Source organism: Ascaphus truei, chromosome 18 (genome assembly GCF_040206685.1).
Source record: "Ascaphus truei isolate aAscTru1 chromosome 18, aAscTru1.hap1, whole genome shotgun sequence".
NCBI lineage: Eukaryota > Metazoa > Chordata > Amphibia > Anura > Ascaphidae > Ascaphus > Ascaphus truei.
This window is the reverse complement of record NC_134500.1, coordinates 9278333-9302308: the sequence shown is the minus strand read 5'-3', so window position 1 is coordinate 9302308 and position 23976 is coordinate 9278333. Positions and strand designations below refer to the sequence as shown.

The 23976-nt window shown below is 45.6% G+C and overlaps 1 protein-coding gene across 2 annotated transcripts; it reads right to left on the bottom strand.

The window, feature by feature from the left end:
* Nucleotides 1-24: 24 nt before the first annotated feature.
* On the bottom strand, nt 25-23750 carry SKOR1 (SKI family transcriptional corepressor 1). 2 transcript variants are annotated; one of them, XM_075575407.1, is made up of 9 exons: nt 23335-23750; nt 18377-19960; nt 14659-14758; nt 13849-13959; nt 12665-12736; nt 10818-10892; nt 9868-9942; nt 8697-8762; nt 25-813 (listed from the first exon to the last, which is right to left on the bottom strand). In XM_075575407.1, the coding sequence occupies exons 2-9, from the start codon at nt 19949-19951 to the stop codon at nt 716-718; spliced, it is 2172 nt and encodes a 723-aa protein (XP_075431522.1). In that variant the 5' UTR covers nt 19952-19960; nt 23335-23750; the 3' UTR covers nt 25-715. The 2 variants fall into 2 exon arrangements, with proteins under 2 accessions (XP_075431522.1, XP_075431521.1); XM_075575406.1 differs by having other exon boundaries at nt 25-778; nt 23335-23749.
* Between the last annotated feature and the right edge of the window lie 226 nt (nt 23751-23976).

The window sequence follows — 23976 nt, the reverse complement described above, 5'->3', positions numbered from 1 at the left end:
TAATCACTCAGAGCAGAAACTGACCACGTGACTCGAGGTTGGTTTATTTAAGAACAAAATTCACTTATACAGAGTTTTTTTTTTCTTCTCAGAACAAATTGAGAACAAATTGAGTTTTTGTTTTGTACACAAGTCGGCGGATTCCTCCTTAAAGTGCTGTTATTACATCATCCAAAATACAAAAGATGATCAACGCAAAACAATTTATAGAAAATAATTCAAATAACTTAAAAAAATACTGTTTTTAATAAGAATCACAGTACAGGGACCCCCACCGTCTCGGTTTATAACAACCGTCTTAACCCGTTCACTGCCAGAGGGGTCTGCAATATACCTCTAACATTCTGGCAGTGAAGGGGGAAAGTGGTGACACAGGGTATTAATTAAATAATAAAACCATGAATACATAGGATTTTTTTTTTGCTTGAGTTGTTTTTCTATATATATGTATATATATATATATATTTTATATATATGTATCGGTTATTCACAATGCCTTATTATACACGGCTGATATCTTGGCTCAGATTTCCCTCGGTGCTCCAACGTCCTGATCGGTATTGTACAATATTTACAAGTCCACCTGTGGTCGGGAGGGGTCTCTCCCCGGGTTCCAGATTGTGTTCACGCTCCCACGGGGGCCGAGAATGGCTTTGTGCTGTGGTTCCTCACGGGGCTGGGGGATACAGTAGCTTCCGCGGAGCCCAGATGTAGCTCAGGGGGGCAGGAGTGGAGCTTTGAAGGAACAGCTCCCTGTGCAGTGTCTTGGTGTCAGCATCTTACAAGAGAAATGATGGAGAGCGTCATGGGCTTCTGAAGGAGAACAGAGACCAGCCATGTATTACTGAGCCTCTCCACTGCTCTCCAGAGCCAAACACATGTGCATCACCTGCTGTGACCGACCATGTACCCAATATACAATGGGGTGACCTGCCTCCTATAATGATGGGCAGTGTTTCACTGTGCACCCCCTGCTAGAAAACCCATGTTCTGGTAGCCCCTAATTAATCTTATTGCTGACTCAGACTATCGCTAACAAACCTGTGTGACCGGTCCCAGGCAGTATAGTGTCCTGGAGTGCTTAATAAGACCCCAAACCTCCCCTCCGTGTGTGCGGGCAGCATGGGTGGTATAGCCGTCACTCACTGTGGGCGCTTCCAAAGTCACGTCCCGCAATGGCTTGCTTCTGTGGATGCAAAGCTTTGTGGGAACCTCATGTTGTAATTGACAGCTATACCACGCATGCTACGCATGCAGTTTGGGGGTCTTACTAAGTGCGCAGTACCCCACAAGGGCTCAGGAACCCCACTATAATGCCTGGGATCTGAACCCCACTATAATGCCTGGGATCTGCCATTGCATATGTTTTGGCGAACCCCTAGTTGGGTATCACTGGTCTAGTGGTATCACAATATTTGAAGTGGTACCCAGTGTAAATCTCTATCAGACCGGGTACTATCTCCCTGTACCCCAAGAAATATCAGCTGTCCCAATGATAATGTAGGAAAAGGCTGATTCATTGGCTCTGCCACCGCAGGGGGGGATGCCTGTGTTGCCGACACTGAAACAGACAAATCCTGCGTGATATTACCCAGAGATCCCGCATGATATTACCCAGAGATCCCGCATGATATTACCCAGAGATCCCGCATGATATTACCCAGCGATCCTGCATGATATTACCCAGCGATCCTGCATGATATTACCCAGAGATCCTGCATGATATTACCCAGAGATCCTGCATGATATTACCCAGAGATCCTGCATGATATTACCCAGCGATACTGCATGATATTACCCAGAGATCCTGCATGATATTACCCAGCGATACTGCATGATATTACCCAGCGATCCTGCATGATATTACCCAGCGATCCCGCATGATATTACCCAGCGATACTGCATGATATTACCCAGCGATCCTGCATGATATTACCCAGAGATCCTGCATGATATTACCCAGCGATCCTGCATGATATTACCCAGAGATCCTGCATGATATTACCCAGCGATCCTGCATGATATTACCCAGAGATCCTGCATGATATTACCCAGCGATACTGCATGATATTACCCAGCGATCCTGCATGATATTACCCAGCGATCCTGCATGATATTACCCAGCGATCCTGCATGATATTACCCAGCGATCCTGCGTGATATTACCCAGCGATCCCGCATGATATTACCCAGAGATCCTGCATGATATTACCCAGAGATCCCGCATGATATTACCCAGCGATCCTGCATGATATTACCCAGCGATCCTGCATGATATTACCCAGCGATCCTGCATGATATTACCCAGCGATCCTGCGTGATATTACCCAGAGATCCCGCATGATATTACCCAGCGATCCCGCATGATATTACCCAGCGATCCCGCATGATATTACCCAGAGATCCTGCATGATATTACCCAGAGATCCCGCATGATATTACCCAGAGATCCTGCATGATATTACCCAGCGATCCTGCATGATATTACCCAGAGATCCTGCATGATATTACCCAGAGATCCCGCATGATATTACCCAGAGATCCCGCATGATATTACCCAGCGATCCCGCATGATATTACCCAGAGCTCCCGCATGATATTACCCAGCGATCCCGCATGATATTACCCAGAGCTCCCGCATGATATTACCCAGAGATCCCGCATGATATTACCCAGCGATACTGCATGATATTACCCAGCGATCCCGCATGATATTACCCAGCGATCCCGCATGATATTACCCAGAGATCCCGCATGATATTACCCAGAGATCCCGCATGATATTACCCAGCGATCCTGCATGATATTACCCAGCGATCCCGCATGATATTACCCAGAGATCCCGCATGATATTACCCAGCGATCCTGCATGATATTACCCAGAGATCCCGCATGATATTATCCAGCGATCCTGCATGATATTACCCAGAGATCCTGCATGATATTACCCAGAGATCCTGCATGATATTACCCAGAGATCCTGCATGATATTACCCAGAGATCCTGCATGATATTACCCAGAGATCCTGCATGATATTACCCAGCGATCCTGCATGATATTACCCAGAGATCCCGCATGATATTACCCAGAGATCCTGCGTGATATTACCCAGCGATACTGCATGATATTACCCAGCGATCCCGCATGATATTACCCAGCGATCCCGCATGATATTACCCAGAGATCCTGCGTGATATTACCCAGAGATCCCGCATGATATTACCCAGCGATCCTGCATGATATTACCCAGCGATACTGCATGATATTACCCAGCGATACTGCATGATATTACCCAGCGATCCCGCATGATATTACCCAGCGATCCCGCATGATATTATCCAGAGATCCCGCATGATATTACCCAGCGATCCTGCATGATATTACCCAGCAATCCTGCATGATATTACCCAGCGATACTGCATGATATTACCCAGCGATCCCGCATGATATTACCCAGCGATCCCGCATGATATTACCCAGAGATCCCGCATGATATTACCCAGCGATCCTGCATGATATTACCCAGCGATCCCGCATGATATTACCCAGCGATACTGCATGATATTACCCAGCGATCCTGCATGATATTACCCAGCGATCCTGCATGATATTACCCAGCGATACTGCATGATATTACCCAGCGATCCTGCGTGATATTACCCAGAGATCCCGCATGATATTACCCAGCGATCCTGCGTGATATTACCCAGCGATCCTGCATGATATTACCCAGCGATCCTGCGTGATATTACCCAGAGATCCCGCATGATATTACCCAGAGATCCTGCATGATATTACCCAGAGATCCCGCATGATATTACCCAGCGATCCTGCGTGATATTACCCAGCGATACTGCATGATATTATCCAGCGATCCTGCGTGATATTACCCAGCGATCCTGCGTGATATTACCCAGCGATCCCGCATGATATTACCCAGAGATCCCGCATGATATTACCCAGCGATCCCGCATGATATTACCCAGCGATCCTGCATGATATTACCCAGCGATCCTGCATGATATTACCCAGCGATCCTGCATGATATTACCCAGAGATCCTGCATGATATTACCCAGCGATCCCGCATGATATTACCCAGCGATCCCGCATGATATTACCCAGCGATCCTGCGTGATATTACCCAGCGATCCTGCATGATATTACCCAGCGATCCTGCATGATATTACCCAGCGATCCTGCATGATATTACCCAGCGATCCTGCATGATATTACCCAGAGATCCTGCATGATATTACCCAGAGATCCCGCATGATATTACCCAGCGATCCTGCGTGATATTACCCAGCGATCCTGCATGATATTACCCAGCGATCCCGCATGATATTACCCAGCGATCCTGCGTGATATTACCCAGAGATCCCGCATGATATTACCCAGAGATCCTGCATGATATTACCCAGAGATCCTGCATGATATTACCCAGAGATCCTGCATGATATTACCCAGCGATCCTGCATGATATTACCCAGCGATCCTGCATGATATTACCCAGCGATCCTGCGTGATATTACCCAGCGATCCCGCATGATATTACCCAGCGATCCCGCATGATATTACCCAGAGATCCCGCATGATATTACCCAGAGATCCCGCATGATATTACCCAGAGATCCTGCATGATATTACCCAGCGATCCTGCGTGATATTACCCAGCGATCCCGCATGATATTACCCAGAGCTCCTGCATGATATTACCCAGCGATCCTGCATGATATTACCCAGCGATCCCGCATGATATTACCCAGCGATCCTGCATGATATTACCCAGAGATCCTGCATGATATTACCCAGAGATCCTGCATGATATTACCCAGCGATCCTGCGTGATATTACCCAGCGATCCTGCATGATATTACCCAGAGATCCTGCGTGATATTACCCAGCGATCCTGCGTGATATTACCCAGCGATCCTGCGTGATATTACCCAGCGATCCTGCATGATATTACCCAGAGATCCTGCATGATATTACCCAGAGATCCTGCATGATATTACCCAGAGATCCCGCATGATATTACCCAGAGATCCTGCATGATATTACCCAGCGATCCTGCATGATATTACCCAGAGATCCTGCATGATATTACCCAGAGATCCTGCATGATATTACCCAGCGATCCTGCATGATATTACCCAGCGATCCTGCGTGATATTACCCAGCGATCCCGCATGATATTACCCAGAGATCCCGCATGATATTACCCAGCGATCCCGCATGATATTACCCAGCGATCCCGCATGATATTACCCAGAGATCCTGCATGATATTACCCAGAGCTCCCGCATGATATTACCCAGCGATCCTGCATGATATTACCCAGAGATCCTGCATATTACCCAGCGATCCCGCATGATATTACCCAGAGATCCCGCATGATATTACCCAGCGATCCTGCATGATATTACCCAGAGCTCCCGCATGATATTACCCAGAGATCCTGCATGATATTACCCAGCGATCCTGCATGATATTACCCAGAGATCCTGCATGATATTACCCAGAGATCCTGCATGATATTACCCAGAGATCCTGCATGATATTACCCAGCGATCCCGCATGATATTACCCAGCGATACTGCATGATATTACCCAGCGATCCTGCATGATATTACCCAGCGATCCTGCGTGATATTACCCAGAGATCCCGCATGATATTACCCAGCGATCCTGCATGATATTACCCAGAGATCCTGCATGATATTACCCAGAGATCCTGCATGATATTACCCAGCGATCCCGCATGATATTACCCAGAGATCCTGCATGATATTACCCAGCGATCCTGCGTGATATTACCCAGAGATCCCGCATGATATTACCCAGCGATCCTGCATGATATTACCCAGAGATCCTGCATGATATTACCCAGCGATCCTGCGTGATATTACCCAGAGATCCCGCATGATATTACCCAGCGATCCTGCATGATATTACCCAGAGATCCTGCATGATATTACCCAGCGATCCTGCGTGATATTACCCAGAGATCCCGCATGATATTACCCAGCGATCCTGCATGATATTACCCAGCGATCCCGCATGATATTACCCAGCGATCCTGCATGATATTACCCAGCGATCCCGCATGATATTACCCAGCGATCCCGCATGATATTACCCAGAGATCCCGCATGATATTACCCAGCGATCCTGCATGATATTACCCAGAGATCCTGCATGATATTACCCAGAGATCCTGCATGATATTACCCAGCGATCCCGCATGATATTACCCAGCGATACTGCATGATATTACCCAGCGATCCTGCGTGATATTACCCAGAGATCCCGCATGATATTACCCAGCGATCCTGCATGATATTACCCAGCGATCCTGCATGATATTACCCAGCGATCCTGCATGATATTACCCAGCGATCCCGCATGATATTACCCAGAGATCCTGCATGATATTACCCAGAGATCCTGCATGATATTACCCAGCGATACTGCATGATATTATCCAGCGATCCTGCATGATATTACCCAGAGATCCTGCGTGATATTACCCAGAGATCCCGCATGATATTACCCAGCGATCCTGCATGATATTACCCAGCGATCCCGCATGATATTACCCAGAGATCCTGCATGATATTACCCAGAGATCCTGCATGATATTACCCAGCGATACTGCATGATATTACCCAGAGATCCTGCATGATATTACCCAGCGATCCTGCATGATATTATCCAGCGATCCCGCATGATATTACCCAGAGATCCTGCATGATATTACCCAGAGATCCCGCATGATATTACCCAGAGATCCCGCATGATATTACCCAGAGATCCTGCATGATATTACCCAGCGATCCTGCGTGATATTACCCAGAGATCCTGCATGATATTACCCAGAGATCCTGCATGATATTACCCAGAGATCCTGCATGATATTACCCAGCGATCCCGCATGATATTACCCAGCGATACTGCATGATATTACCCAGCGATCCTGCGTGATATTACCCAGAGATCCCGCATGATATTACCCAGCGATCCTGCATGATATTACCCAGCGATCCCGCATGATATTACCCAGCGATCCCGCATGATATTACCCAGCGATCCCGCATGATATTACCCAGAGATCCTGCATGATATTACCCAGCGATCCCGCATGATATTACCCAGAGATCCCGCATGATATTACCCAGCGATCCCGCATGATATTACCCAGCGATACTGCATGATATTACCCAGAGATCCTGCATGATATTACCCAGCGATACTGCATGATATTACCCAGAGATCCTGCATGATATTACCCAGCGATACTGCATGATATTACCCAGCGATCCCGCATGATATTACCCAGCGATCCCGCATGATATTACCCAGCGATCCCGCATGATATTACCCAGAGATCCTGCATGATATTACCCAGCGATCCTGCATGATATTACCCAGCGATCCCGCATGATATTACCCAGCGATCCCGCATGATATTACCCAGAGATCCTGCATGATATTACCCAGCGATCCTGCATGATATTACCCAGAGATCCTGCATGATATTACCCAGCGATACTGCATGATATTACCCAGCGATCCCGCATGATATTACCCAGCGATCCCGCATGATATTACCCAGAGATCCTGCGTGATATTACCCAGCGATCCTGCATGATATTACCCAGCGATCCTGCATGATATTACCCAGCGATCCCGCATGATATTACCCAGCGATCCTGCATGATATTACCCAGAGATCCTGCATGATATTACCCAGCGATACTGCATGATATTACCCAGAGATCCTGCGTGATATTACCCAGCGATCCTGCATGATATTACCCAGCGATCCTGCATGATATTACCCAGCGATCCCGCATGATATTACCCAGCGATCCTGCATGATATTACCCAGCGATCCTGCATGATATTACCCAGAGATCCTGCATGATATTACCCAGAGATCCTGCATATTACCCAGAGCTCCTGCATGATATTACCCAGAGCTCCTGCATGATATTACCCAGAGCTCCTGTAATGCTAGAAACATATCAACTCGCCTTATTCTGCAGCAACACCAACAGCCACACCCTGCATTATATTAATCCATGCATTAAGCTCTAATGAGCCAGCATCACAATTCCTAATAGATTATCGAGTTTGTAAAAGACCTTTGGAGACCTCAAAAGTCTGAGTTTCTGTGTGCTGTCAGGCTCTATCTGAAGAAGAGACTAGTGAGGCCTGGAAATCTCAAATACAAACTGCATGCATCAAGAACTCTCACTTTGAACCACTAAAAAGGTATCACAACCGGCAACAGACTCACCGTTTACTAAACCTTATTATAGCGACATTCGGATATACTGTATGTAACCTGCTGTGTGTTCTAGTTCTGTGATCCCTTGAAAGATAATTATAATCCAATATTTGTACCGTCTCGCAGGAGAGTCATGGAAATGTTTTAAACTGCTTTGCTTTCTAAACTCTTCTAGTCGGGTTGGCAGTTGACAAAGTGCTCCCTGATTACAAGGGTGTGTGTGTGTGTGTGTGTGTGTGTGTGTGTGTGTGTGTGTGTGTGTGTGTGTGTGTGTGTGTGTGTGTGTGTGTGTGTGTGTGTGTGTGTGTGTGTGTGTGTGCGCGGGGACACACACGTGGACTGATGCTCTGTGTAATCGTGCACTGTGACACACTTTCCCTCTCGACTCCTTTGCTAATACCTTTTAATTTCTGCTGGATGGCATAGCGAGCTTTCCTCTCCTGATCCAGTTCATTACACAGGGTGTCTGGGGAAAGAAAGGAGACTGAGTTTCTTGTTCAATGACAGACTCTTCTCTTATTGCTTAAGTCCCCCTCTGCCAGACAGGACACATTGCTCTGCGTGTCGTTACATTGCCCACAATCTGCTTCGTGCTCATTCTGCTCATCAGCTGGGAGACCATTCAAATAAAAGAACTCCAGAAAGATGGCAGCGTGTTCTAACAATAACAGGAACGTTCTGATCCGTGCAATGGATATTCCAGGCAAAAGGTGACACATTGTGTGCTCATTTGCATGTCATTTCCCAGAACCCCTTGCTGCAGTGGGAGCACTGTATGCTAGGTGATAACGGTGAAAGGTAGGGTTGCAGACCTGTCTAAGACAATGTGCTCACAAGTGATATTCTTTATTGGCTACATGCTAACGGTGGAGGTTTTTTGTTGCCTTTTTCACATAATAATTATATATATAATATATATATAATATATATATATATATATATATACACACACACACACATACATACACACACACACTGTGTGTGTGTGTATATATACACACACACACAGTGTGTGTGTGTCTATATATACATACACACCTGTGTGTGTATAGAGATGTTTGTTGTATATACAGCTCTCTCTTGACACAAGTCCCCTGTACATGTGGAGTGATGTTTGCACAGGGGCGATGAGGTGCTCCGTGCGCTTGTCAGCAGGACGGCAGCGGTTACACGAGACCTCTCCTGCAATCCTTGTAGCAAATCAGGAGCAGTTTGTTAGACGTGAATTACAGTAAGGAAGCTGCGTGGGATTTGCGCTCCGAGGCAGATGGATACGAGCAGAATTAAACACAATCGGAGGCATTAACACGCAGGTAATTTTACGCCACGATTTTTAATTTAGAAACCCGTACAAATTAGTGTGCAGAGGAGTTCAATCACTGCTTTGTAATGGTGCCTGCGAGGCCTCGGAGAGGCTTGTTTGCTGTTTTCAGGCTAATCAGAGGATATTAAATAAGAAAAAATAATTGTTAAATTACCTTGCATTTAAACCTAAGCGACAGAGCTCATTGTAAATGCAGCCACACAATGGCAGAGGGGGTCTCTCTCTGACAGGGGAAGGGATTTCCTACCTCTCACAATCTGCAGCTGCTGGACCATCTCCTCTCTGTAAGATAATTCCCTCTTCATCTGGTCCTGGAAATTGTCTGTGCAAAAAGGAGCCAGTTTTAGGAGGACAGCTATGATTATACAATCTGGGTCACTCTCCCAAACCAGCAGGAAAAAAAACAACAATGTGTTAAGTTGGAGATGCTGTTTGATCTTTGGTGCTTAAACATTCAGCTCTTAGGAGCATCCTGTATCTGTGCTTCACGTCATGAAAGAATTCCAAGGAGAATTGTCTGATTATTAACCTTCACAATATATAACAACGTGAAGAATGGGAAATATAATCACTGATTTCCCTTTCACCTCTGATGTGTGTGATATATAGATATATATATATTTTTTTTTTAAAGATGTGCGTCTTTTGATAATTAGGATATAAACAAACAAGAACCTCACAGGATACTGGGGAACAGATGTGCAAGGTTGTGTGGTCAGTCTGCTACTGTGTCAGCTCCTCTGGGCACTTGCCCCTGTCTCATAGGACGTCCCCTCTTGTACTGATACGGTGTCTCTGAATTCAGTGTTTGGATTTCACTTTGTAAAGAGCCGAGTACTTTTGTCAGCTTTACAATAGGATTTATTGATAGTAACTTTGGACTCTTAATTTATTAATTGAATATACAAATATAAATCATTCAATGCTGAGCTCTATATCAATGGGAGCCAAAGGCTGCTGTATAAAAGAACCGATGGGTGTGTGTGTGGGGGATTTCTAATAAATGAGTTAATGGAAGTTGAGCTGTTTTATTAAATAATCGTTCTTATCCTGTGATGGAGGGATGGGTGTAATTGTCAGGGATATGGGTTGTGAACGATCTGTGTTATGTGGGGGGCAGGGGTGGTGCAATGTGAGGTGTGTGTGATATAATGGAAGAGGGGGGGGAGAGAGCGGTTGGGGGCTGCAGCAAGATACCTTTCAGGCTCTGGAATTCTCGTTCCAGTTTTTTCCTTAGGTCCATCTGTTCCACTAACAGCTTCTGCAGTTCATCTGTTGGAAACATTATCTGTCAGAGAAGGGAACCCTCCCGCCTTCCCCACAACACCCCCCTATGTACATAGCCACATTTACCTTGTCTAACACACTCAAGCACTTCCAATTAGCCCTATTGAGTATTATATAAAGGTGCAATCCCACATAGTCAGCCAGTTGAATGTCTTAGTTTTTTTTCTCTTATTCCCACCCTGTCCTTATCAGAGAACCAATACAGATAAGGGAGGGGGGGGGACGGACTCTGGCTGTACAAGCGCTAGCTGATCACACAGTGACATCACACAGTGACATCACAGTGACAACACACAGAAGGGAGCAGCCAGAGGGAATAAAACCTCTCAAGTATAACTTTAAATAAAATAAAAGTCCCACTTGTGAGCACATTCACACGACTAACAGGTCTGCACCCCTTCCCCTCCCCATTATCTCTTTGCATACAATCCCTCCACTGCAGCCAGGGATTCTGGGTAATGACGTGCAAAAAGTGACACTGCTCATTTGCTTCTTGTCCATTTTAAACATAGGGCACTATAACCTTATGCCTGCCGCATCACACAGCTTCTCCAGCACAGCCTGGGTTAAATAATACATTAAACATATAGGTGTCAGATTTCGGTACAAAAGGGCAATCGCCCAGGTGAAACCCTTAAACACGTCACCGGATCTCTCTGTCAAGAACACATCCACCGTGGACAATGTTTGTCAAATTCATGTTATGGTTCTATAAACGTAGACATTGTAACTACCTGAAATAACGAGAGTACTGCTCGCAGCAAACTGAATACAAATAACGTACCTTGCTTAGACGTTAAATGTAACTATGCTTACTCTCTGCATCGCAGGAAGACTTGTACTACATGCAGGTCTCACTATGTAACACTTCGGCCCAGGCTTGTTTTTGCGCGACTAAAATATTTGTTGGTTTCCTTGTTTCGCTTTTTGGGTTAATTTAAAAGATATTACAAAAATAGGGGGTCTTCACAACCCCTTGCCTACATTTTTAGTGTATACATATGACTACTACAGTCGTTGAAATAACTGGTCATATGTTGCCAGTTATGTGTATATACAGAACCTTATGTATTGTTGTGATACCTGCCAAACAAACGTTAAAAATACAAAACCCATCACTGGGATTGGCTCACTTTGGTCCTATGACACACACACCACACACACCACACACACAGTAACACTGTATCTGTTATTACTTATTAATCCCGGGTGGGTTATTTCTTTGTCTGTGACAGACACACAGGTTCAGTTCTCCTGGGAACTCTGCACGAGGACACACGGCTGTCACCTACATGTGCTCAGGGAGGGGACACAGGCCACCACAGCCACACACACACACACGTATATGTATATATAACCATATATATATACACTTGTAATGATACACACACGGTTGGTTTTTCCAAATCACTGTGAAATAATTTTGCAAGAGGCAGTGTTGGCCTGTTATTTGGAAGCTGAGCAGCATTAAAAGAAAGCTATTATTATTATTTATTAATAATAATAATAATGTTGTCTATGCTCTCAATCAGTTTAATCCTTAAGTACATTGCAGACTTGTTCATTTTGAGCCCAGACCATTTTGTATGTACTGGTAACACCCCGAGTGCTGAATGTGCATAGTTACATGTCCTGAGTGTTTACATACAAACCACACCGATTAACCCTTTCAGTACACGTGGAGACAGTAACACGGGGGTTACGGATCAGGACTTTGCACTGCCAATGTCAGAGTGTATTAAAGACGCTCCACCCACCTTTTGCCATGTTCTCAATGTCTTTTTCTACAAACTGCGTCCCAGTGACATCGATCGGGCTGTCTTCCTCCCCTGCGAGTGAACAGCACGAACAGTGAGACGGAGTATTACTCCAGGGAAAGGGTGAAGTCCCATTTATTGTAGGACACTGTGAGCCTCAGAGTAAGGCGTTGGTGTGACATCACCAGGCAAAAGCTGCGCAAAGATCATTCCACGGACCTACCACAGGGGGGAGGGGGGATGGGGGGGAATCTCCCTGCGCAGTTCGTGGTCACTGAAATATTCTTGTGCTCTGGGTAGCTCTCGATTGCAAAACGGGGATGGACTTTGTTTCCGGTTTTGCAGTCGACATCTGCCTCTGCAGAGCGAACCGCCGCTGAACCCCTGCTCACACACCCTCTGAAAATGTTACAAAGCTTACCGGCCAGCGACCGCAAACCAAAGTGGGACTTCAAACCCATATAATGGGATGCTGACTGATTTGGGATAATATACTGTATATGTGCCTGGGTTTTATCTGTAATTAGGAGTGATTAAATGCATGGCACTCCGTGACATGCGGCACTTGCCAATGTCCCTTTCCTGTCACGATATGAGATCTTTTTAATATAGAAATGTAACCCCTTAATATCTGAGGTGCCACGTTGCCAACCCTTAAGGAGCCCAGTCCAATACTGTGTGATGCTGCAAACACAAAGGAAGATACATGCATAATATTTCCAATTCTGCACATGTACAAAACAAGAGATATACAAATCCGTTCCTAGGATTAAGTTTATTTCCGAAAGAAAATCCAGTATTCAAAAATAAAAGAAAGATACATTGTAATGCGAAGGACATTGCTTAAACAGTTGAGTCGGTTATTTAAATATTTATTTGGTGAAAGCTGGAGGGGACAGCCTTTTTACTGTTGATTTAAATCTCCTTCTCTCTATTCTGAATAAGAAGTGCCAAAGAATGTTTTATTAATGCGGACATTAAACAGAAGGATAGGGGAATGTGTGAGTTTTATAGAACGGGGCATTGGAACACAAAAAAAACAAAACTGCCCTGTTTATTACACAAGTGGGAATGAAACATTCCTAATCCGCGAAGAACAAGCAAAGAACAAATTAGTGTGCAGCTGCAGAAACAACAGTGACATTAGCACAGTATACTGCATGGGGACAGAGATGTCACCTTACCTCTGTCAGTGTGTAAGGGACTTGTGTGAGATAAGTGACCCCTTTGGTCATGGAAAGGTTTCCTGCTTTCCAAATCCTCAGCAGCTGAGTGGCTGTCTTCTGAGTCTTGCTCTTAAAAAGTAATAAACCGATTTTCAACTCTTAAAAAGTAATAAACCGATTTTCAACTCTAAGCACCCACAGAAACGGCACCTGCAGAACATGTCATTACAATGGGCCACCCTCACGGTTGTCATACGTGAGGACGGTGTCGCTGTGTGTCCTTAGCTCTGGGATGCATGGGGCATGATGTTAAACTGCTAAATCTGGATCAAGGAGAGACAGAGCTCAGGAGAAGATAAGGGGAGATAAGACCTGCATGGCAGAGATACTTTGCAAAGCATGGGTGGGAAGGGGGTTAAGGAGCTATGGGGGGGGGGCACTGGTCTTGTGATGCCCCCGTCTTCGGGGGCTTAACCTCTCAAATAGCTGAGGAGCCAGCAATGCACTGCTGATCCTGTCCTGCACTAAATGACACTGCAGTATATGTAATAAAACACACAATCCGTTATTAACACATAGCAACTGACAATGTAATAAATTATCAAACCACCCCCCCAATCAACAAAAAAACAAACAATGTGTCACAAACTCGTCAGCATCCGAGTGACACGGATCAGAAGACCCCACCAGGTAAAACAAACATACAAGTCACGTGTGTGGGGGACACGGGGCAGCTCTGCAGTTGGACAAAGTCTTCGGTCTCTGACTGCCCGGGAGGAAGAGGCAGTTCTCCTCGGGCAGGCGCACAGTTTGGTTCTCAGTTCTTACCATTTGGATCCAGGTTGCAGAGATAAGAGGCGGCGGGGCCCTGGTGCGAGGAGTTGCTCTTCAGGCCGTGAGGGAGCTCTCTCCTCTCCTTTGCATAAACCTGTCGGATACAACGTCATGTTATGTCAGGCCTGCACAATTTCAGTCCTCGAGGGCCGCAAACAGGGCAGGTTTTCAGGATATCCCTTCTTCAGCACAGCTGTCTCAATTAGTGGCTCAGCCTGTGTTATGTAGCACTGTGATGGATTCAATGTGGCAAAGATCTGTTCAGTGCAGGGGTGGGCAACTCCAGTCCTCAAGGGCCACCAACAGGCCAGGTATTCGGGATATCCCTACTTCAGTACAGATGGCTCAATCTTTGAGAAGCCACCTGTGCTGAAGCAGGGATATCCCTAATACCTGGCCTGTTGGTGGCCCTTGATGACTGGAGTTTCACAACCGTGTTTTAGATCATATAGGTAGTGCAACCGTATAACATCAGGGACAAGATCAGACAGTCCTGGGTTTATAGCATGTATATTTCAAGGGACAGTAATGGCTCACAGAATACAGAACCAATTCAATGGGTTGCAATGCAGAATAAGAACATGCATAGCAATTACATTTTTTTGTTTTGGTTTTAATGTAGCCTTCTCTGGGGCCCCTGAATGGGGAAGTGTTTCCTACCCTTATCAGAAAGACAATACAGATAAGGTGGAGAGGGGATTTTACCTGTGCAAACTCTTGTTAAAACACACAGTCACATCACACAAAAGGGAGCAGCCAGCGGAAATCAAACCCCTGCCAAGTCTAACCTTAACAAATAAATTAAATATACTTATAGATGGCAGATTTGGGCAAAAAGATATCTATTACCCAGATGAGAGCCCTTAAACATGTCACTGTAATTAGTTCACTATGGTCCTTGGGGGGGATTACCCCTGAGAAGGTTTCCCCGTAGCTATTTTTGGCCCTGTTTTGCAGCGAAGACCTGCTCAGCTCTACAAATACACAACTATCTTCAATAGAGGCCCACACTTCATGGATTTGGCAGACCCCCATTTATTTGTTTGATATGGGGTTCTCAACTCTAGTCCTCCAGACCCCCCAACAGGTCGGGTTTTCAGGATATCAAAGCTTCAGCACAGGGGGCTCAATCAATCACAGCTTCAGCACTGGTGGATTCAATTCAGCCACCTGTGCTGAAACAGGGATATCCTGAAAACCCGACCTGTTGGGGGGGGGGGGGACTTGAGGACAGGGCGTTGAGCCCCCCCGTGTTAGATGATCAGGCAGATGCTGCACCTTGAGATATGGGGTATTAATAACAGATCTATTGCAGGACAAACGGTTTATTCTATGTAATTATTGGTACTTCAGAGAAAATTACCCCCATTAAAATGCGGCACAGTATGAGAGGGAACTCTTCAAAGCACGCAGCCCCAGCGCCCTGCACCTCGGAGCATGAAAGGGCTGCTTCTAATCAGGATAATTAGTTATATTTTAATGTGTTTAGATGGAAATTTACAGGTGTTCCCAATATACAGAGGGAGAAATGTTCAACAAAAAGAAGGTTTAACTCCTGGGGTCTCTCTTGCTCTTTATATTTAAGGTAAAAGTTATTGTCCTGTCATTATTTGCTTTTCAGAATGGAAGATCTTTTGTTTGAGAATCACAAAAAGCACTAGACAAAGAAAAAAGCAGGAAAATATTCAAATGCATGTTTTTTCCCCTGCAATCTTTTGCTCTTAGAATGATATACTTGGAAATGTTTGGATAGAAGTAACACGGTTCAAACATTCTCTTCCAGGAGCTGCGAAGGACCCGAAAATCCAGCATGTTACAGGTAAGAAAGTGACCAGGTATATCACAAGGATTCCCAAATCTCATTATCCTCCTCCCAGGAACCACATGATGGAAACGGTGCACAGATACAAGCATGAAGATTAAACATGCTGAACAGACACTGGTCATTGAAATGTGTGAGTAACTAATACACAGATCTATAGAACCACAACAGGTAGTGTGTGTGTGTGTGTGTGTGTGTGTGTCCATACAAACACACTACTTTTATACATCGTCCATATTTGTGTGTTGGGGAAATATCGTTGTTGTAGAGGTAAAACTCATTAAGTGCATTTTTTGCCAAAAACTAACTCAATGCTCTTCCTGACTTGGAATATTAATATTTCTATTGAAAAACTCAAGTGTCTATTTAGTCATAGTTCAGTTTTCAAAACCTAAAACTCATGATTTTGAAATAAATATCAAAAAGAATATTTAATCGCCTTTTCCTCAGTACTCAAAGAATGTATTAGTTAATGTCTTACCTCTACAGCGACGATATATACATACATTATCTCTCGCTTTATGAAATATATATATATTTCATATTTTAGATATATAATAGATATAGTATGTGTGTGTGTGTGTGTGTGTGTGTGTAATATATATATATATATATATATATATATATATATATAAAAATCAGGCACACGCATAACAAATTGCTCACTTCTAAATGTGGGGTGCAGACTGCCTAGATACAGTTAGGTATCGATCATAGGACGAAGAGGCAGGCGCCACATATTGTTAAAAAGCGCACGTTTAATTCGACATTTTGGCTTCCAGTGAGCCTCTTTCAACAACTGCACAAACACCATGAAGGAACCCTTACACCCCTGTGAATGCTGCGTAAAAAACATTTATATAAAGTGATGTCATCATTCATACTATTAATGATATCATCACTTTTTGTAGATTCTTTTTCCGCCACTCTCACAAATTGGGGGGGGAGGGGGGAAGTTATTAAGGGGTTTACAAGGGTCCCTTTGCTGTATTTGTGCTGCTGTTAGCGGCTCCCATTGGAAGCCGAAACGGCATAAACATGCACTCATTTTGCCGCACTTTAGCAGTGTTTGTTGTGATATAATACAAATGTTAGTGTATCACAGGATGAGTGTGGATGATGTGTTGTATATGTCTGTGTGTGTACTTCTGTATCAGTGTGTGTGCCTTTGTATCTTCAGGTCCTGATGTATATCATTCAGTGTGTTTCTATGTGTAAGGAAAATGGCAAAAATAGAAATCGCACAACACCAGCCATACAGAAAACGTGTATTACAATGTCGCCTTGTGAATATCTGTGTTAATACATCACTATTTGGCTATATATTTCTGAATATAAAGCTTATCTTCTACCTGTGTGAATAATTACGTTTGGGCATGTGTGTGTAAGTATAACAGTGTGTCTAATTTTTGTGCATTTCACCTGCATAAACTTTGTGTATGTTACAGGGTCATTGTGGATCACAATATGTTTAAACATCTGTGTTGTGTGTAATATTTGTACATATCTGTGTATCGGTATATTTTTAGATATCTGCATACATTTGTGTTGGAATTTATCTGTGTGTACATTTATATTATAAAAAAATATATATAGAGAATATATAATATAATATATGTAGAGAATATATATATTATAATATAGTGAGAAAATCTTTGTACATTTAGATAATATATATATAGAATATATTATACTTAGAAATATATATATATATATATATATATATATATACTGTGTATATGTTTTTACCTCTGTATACCACTACAGTATGTGTATATATATCTGTGATAATGTCCATGTATATTGGAATATATACAGACCCCAGCTCGCCCATGTGTGTGCAGTACAGTATATATATATGTCCCTGTCCCTCCCCCTGCGGTTCCTCACCTCGCACCCGGCCGCGCTCCTCCTCGGGCTGCCCCCGGGGCTCTCCTCCCTCCTGCCCTCCGCCGGCTCCCGGGCTGATCCGGGGGATGACACAGAGGAGCTAGGCCGCGGCCCCACCTCCCCGCCGCCTCCCGGGCCGCCCTCCTCCTCTTCCTCCGGGTACCGGCTGCACTCCACATCCACCTCCGGCTCCTCGGCGGTGTCCGGTCCCCCCGGCGAGGCGGAGCGGTAACTGGACGTGTCGCTGAGCCGCTCCGGTGACGGGGTGCTGTGCCCCGCCGGGCCGTACAGCTCCCGGCTCCCGTACAGCTTGGCCAGGCTCTCCGCGGCCTTCACCACCGGCCGGAAAGCGGAGATATACCGGAGCTTCCGCGGGGTCAGCGGCTCCCCGGGCCGCTCCTCCCCATCCTCCTCCTCCGCTGCTCTCTCCTCCCCCCCGCTCTGCTGCTCCTCCGCCTCCCCCGAGGCCTGCGCCAGCCCCGGGTAGGCCTGCACCGGTAACCCTCCTCCCGCCGGCCAGAAGACGGGAAAAGGCGGGTACACCGCGTCCTTGGAGGCCGCCGCTGCCGCCGGCCAGAACACCCCGGCGGGCAGGGCCTTCCCGGCCTCCTCATCCTTCTTCGCGCACAGGCCGAAGGCGGGAAACCCGTACGGCGCCGAAGGCGGGAAAAGCGGCGGCGCCATCTTGTGCAGCACCCCCGCGAAGCCTTTGCTGGGCACCGGAATGAGCGGGAAACTGCGGGCCGCGGCCTGCTCCATCCCCGCCGGCCTCTCCTCCTCCCCTCGCAGGCTCTTCACCGGCGGAGGCGGCGGCTGAGGCCGGGAAGAGGACGAGGAGGGGAAGGCCCGCTTGCGCGTCCCGCCGTTGAACATGGCCTTCACGTCCTCCCACGAGTGGCTCAGCTCGTCCGTGGCCGCCGCGTCGCCCAGCCGCAGGTGCCGCCGCCAGCTGTTGAAGTTGGCGGCGTCCGGTTGGGTGTACTTGGAGTCCGGGGCCCGGTGGGAGTGGAAGATGAACTTGTTGGGGGAGAAGTACAGGCCGCAGTAGCCGCACTTGATGCACTTGGCCCGGCTGCTGTTGTAACGGGCGGGGATGAAGCTGCCCCGGCAGCCCCACGCGCACTCGTGGGCCACGTGGAAGGCGAAGTTCTCGGGCAGCTTGGGCGGCCGGTGCTCGCCCAGGAAGGACTTGCACAGCCGCTCGGCCTCGCGCTTGGTGATCATGCCGCAGCGGCGGGAGGAGATGGGCATGGCCCCGGCCCGCCGCAGGATCTCCAGCTGCACCGGGGTGCACTGCACGCACGTGATGCCCAGCGCCACCCGCCGGTTGTGGATCTCGTTGTAGCTGTAGCTCTTCAGCAGGGTGTTGGAGATCTGGGCCAGGCACAGCCGCTCCTGGCCGTCGATCACCAGCGACACGATGGGCACCCCGTACAGGGCCGTCTCGCCCACCTGGTTGGGTTTCAAGGGGGGTCCCGGGAAGGGTGGGGGTTCCTGAGGAGGAGGAGGGGGTGGTTGGTGTTGCTTGGTGCCCGGGGAGGAGCCGGGGTCTCTCTGGGTGCTGATCCCTTCCATGTGTGTCACCTAGAAGGGGAGACAGAGGGGTGGGGGGGGGGGGGGTATTGGGGAGAGGAAGTAGAATTAGATATAATTCATAATATAGACAGAGGGGGGTGAGGTTATAGTGAGGGGGTAATAGGGTGGAGGGGGAATAGTGGGGTCACCTACAAAGGTGGTGGGGTGGAGGGGGAGTAGGTTGGGGTGGAGGGGAAATAGTGGGGTCATCTACAAAGGTGGAGGGGGGATAGGATGGGGTGGAGGGGGAATAGTGGGGATACCTACAAACGATGGGGGGGGGCAGAAACTGGAGGGGCACCCACAAACAGTGGTGGGGGGACACACGCAGATTTGAGGGGATGGGGGCAGGAAAGTATGTTACATTATAGTACAGTGATGTGAGGGAGAGTAGCCCAGTGATGGATGGAAATGAGGAAGAAGAGGGAATGTTACATTCAATAACACGGGAGGGAGTTTGTACATAATAACTAATGGCACACCGAATATAAAACATGGGGAAATGCACCGGGGGGTACAGGCAGGGTGTGGGGTCCCGGGGGTGGGCGGGGAACACATGTTAGTTTGTGGGGGGGGGGGAGATAAAATGGACATGTACAGGAGAATTCAGCAAGTGGGGGGGGGGGGGGTTTGGGGGGGGATGTGGGGACCACGGGGAGAAGGAAATATACATGACATATAAAGTGCGGGGTACAAGTAAATGTCACAATCCGCGCAATGAAACGAGGGGACGTGGGGGCGCCCAACGTGTTCCAGCTTCAACATAACGAAAGTCATCTAATAAAACTATTTTAAATAAAATTTAAAAAAAAAAACGAACGTTTCAGATTTAAAGGGGGAGAAAACTAATAAAAAATTAAACAATCGCGATTTACAGAGAGAGAGAAAAAAACCTGAAAACGGTCAAATTAACACCCGGGCGTCTATAAAATGTCTATAAATAGGGGAAATAATGAGAAGATTCCTCACTAATGGATGATACTTTTATTATTATTTTTAATACTGTTCAAACACTTCGATTTCTTTCCTGACACAATCCCCCTTTTATATGTTTGATGGAAAGTGCAAAGTCCCTGCCTTTGTTTGGCTGTTTTCCATGGTGTATTATTGAATATATATTTATTTTAGCAGTTATTCCTCCCCTGCGGTTTCCCTGAATTAAAATAAATAAACATTTTCTACCTTTTCTGTTTGAGTATTGTCTTTTTTTTTTTTTCCTGTTTGGGTGATAATTGTACGTTTTTGGGGATTTTCTTTTTTTTCTGTTGGACATTAAAGCTTTGGGAATTCTGTGTGTTTTAAAATACGAAATAAAGTCATTTTACATAGTAAAAATAGCGCATTTTGTGACTTCATGTCTGTAATATTTATATGAATATAAGTCGAGCTCTGGCTGATAAATAACTTTAATCAGATAAGGAGTATTTTCCATGACAGGTAACGGATTCATTTAAACTGTTTTATATTTGATTAAATAGCAGCGAAAACTCGGATTAAATTATTATTTTTTAATATATATATATATATATATATATATATATATATATATATATATATATATATATATATATATATATATATATATATATATATATATATATATATATATATATATATATATATATATATATATATATATATATATATATATATATATATATATATATATATATATATAGAATACATTGACAACTCTTCCCTAAACGAATGTAAATGCAGATTTCTTCGGAAATAGCTGGATCTGTCCGGGGTTATTTCACAGATATAAACCTCACGATAATCACCCAAATGCAGCATGTCCTGAGATAGGGCGAGATAATGTCGCTGTGTTTAAATCGCTTTCCCTTGGAAGTGGTTTTATGAGACCCCAAATTGTAGCGCTGCGTGACCTTAATGAGATGCGATTCTCTCCACATATCTCAGGCTGGAACATGTTAGAGTGTAAGCTCTTGGCACCAACAATTATTCTACGTGTGTCTCACGCGGTGCAAATAATCACACGGGGAATTATTAATATCGGTTAGTCTGGTGGTAAATTAAATGGTGAGGTCTAGTCTTTACAGCTCACGCTGCAGTGTAAAGAAACATTACGTATGATGGTAGCACCTGTCGCGATCCCTGCACCTGTCGCGATCCCAGGCACACACATCGCTACTCCGGGCTGTGTTTGCGAGCAAACACATTGTAATTGATCTGACATGACACGTGTCACCCGTACACTGTCACAAACCGCGAATATAATATTACATTTACACCAGGAAATAATTATATATATATATATATATATATATATATATATATATATATATATATATATATAATATTTTAACTATAAAACGAAATTGCGGATTCTTCGCTAAATCCCACGATATTATTTTAAGAATATTCGATGTTTTTTTAATGTTTTCGTTTTGTTTGGAGCGACTTTCACCTACTGTACAATTTTTGGTAAAAAAAACCGCGGATTTCCTCTGCTGATCCGAACTCCAATCCAGATCAACAGAACCAGACAATTCTTTAAATAAGCCCCCCCCCCCCCCCCCCCAAATACACCGAACTACCCGCGAATTTACCTCCCTTCGAATCTTTTATCTTTCATCGAAAACATTTGACCAGATACTAAAGCGATTTGTCTTCTTAAACAAGTCAGGTATAAAACCGAATTAAGTGTTCTGCTGTTGTTTTGTTTTGTTTTTGTTTTTTAAAACAAATACACACCCCACTTGTTTTAGAAACGGCTATTTATTTGCCCTGAGTGGGTATTTTTCTCTGCTCTTTTTTTTTAATCCTTTTTGTGGCTGCTTTTGTGTCATTGCAAATCCAGCTCTTCGTCCTCTGAAAGTCTTCACGAGGGATTATCCCAGACGAGATTAGTTTATTTACTGTACCCTTTATATATATATAAAACAGAAATGTCCCATCCGGATAGAGACAGGGGGAGATTCGGCCAAATAAAGGAGCTTATCCTAAAGAGATCACACAATTACAGGGGATTTAATTGTAATTACACAGAATTACACGCGTGTGCAGGGCAGGGGCAGAGCTCACACTCCCCCTTGCCCTGTTCTCATGCTCACTATGTGAATAAGGATCTGAGACTTGTTCCCACGCGTGGGGTTTTTTTGTTTGTTGTTGTTGTAGTTAAGAACATTTAGAAGAATGGAAATAACGATGAAACGGATGGAGAGGTGCAAACATACACACACAAAGAGAAAAAACAAACAAAAAACCCTCTCCGGGGATTAAAACCTAGGGGGTAATAAACGAAAAACGCAGGTAAAATACAAATAAAAAAGGTATTTCGTTTAAAAATAAATATAAATAAATAAATTAAACGATGAAACCCCAAATAGATCAGGGGGGGGGGGGGGGCAGCTTCTTACCGCTTTGTTCAGTGGCTTCTGCTTCTCTCCCCAATTCTAGGGTTTGTCTTCCACTGTTCCCCAAACGCGACCTTATGGTCCCTGCGCCCCAGACATGGAGGCTCAGCGCTGAGGGGTCCCCGGTATGTGTAGGGGGTGTCGGGGAGACGGGTCCCGAGCTCCCGGTGTCCTGCTGACCGCTCGGAGATGTCCTGGTTCTTTAGTTGCACATTGATCCAGCGACAGCCCCAATAATAAGGCAACTCCCACTTAGCGCTCACATATTTACACATTAACCGCTTGCCTGCCGGCTGCGGGGTGGGCTCGCCCGCCACCCTGTGCCCAGCTCTCCCCCCAGCAGGGTGGGCTTCTGTCATCAGGGAGATAAATAACAAGGTGGGATATCTTAGGGGAGGAAAGAGTCAGATAAGCAGAAAATCCGAGGAGGTAAGTGGGGGGGGGGGGGGAGGATACACCTGTAACTGGTTATCACCTGTGCCCCCCACCCCCCTTCCTAGATCAGACCCCCCCCCCCCACCCTGAGGGGCTGCACCCTGCAAGACGTGGGGTGGAGGTTATATATGTATTTATGGGATGTTCTGTGGAAGATGCACGGTGTGTGTGAGAGAGGTAGTGGCGTGGGACCCTTTAAATCTTGTGTGT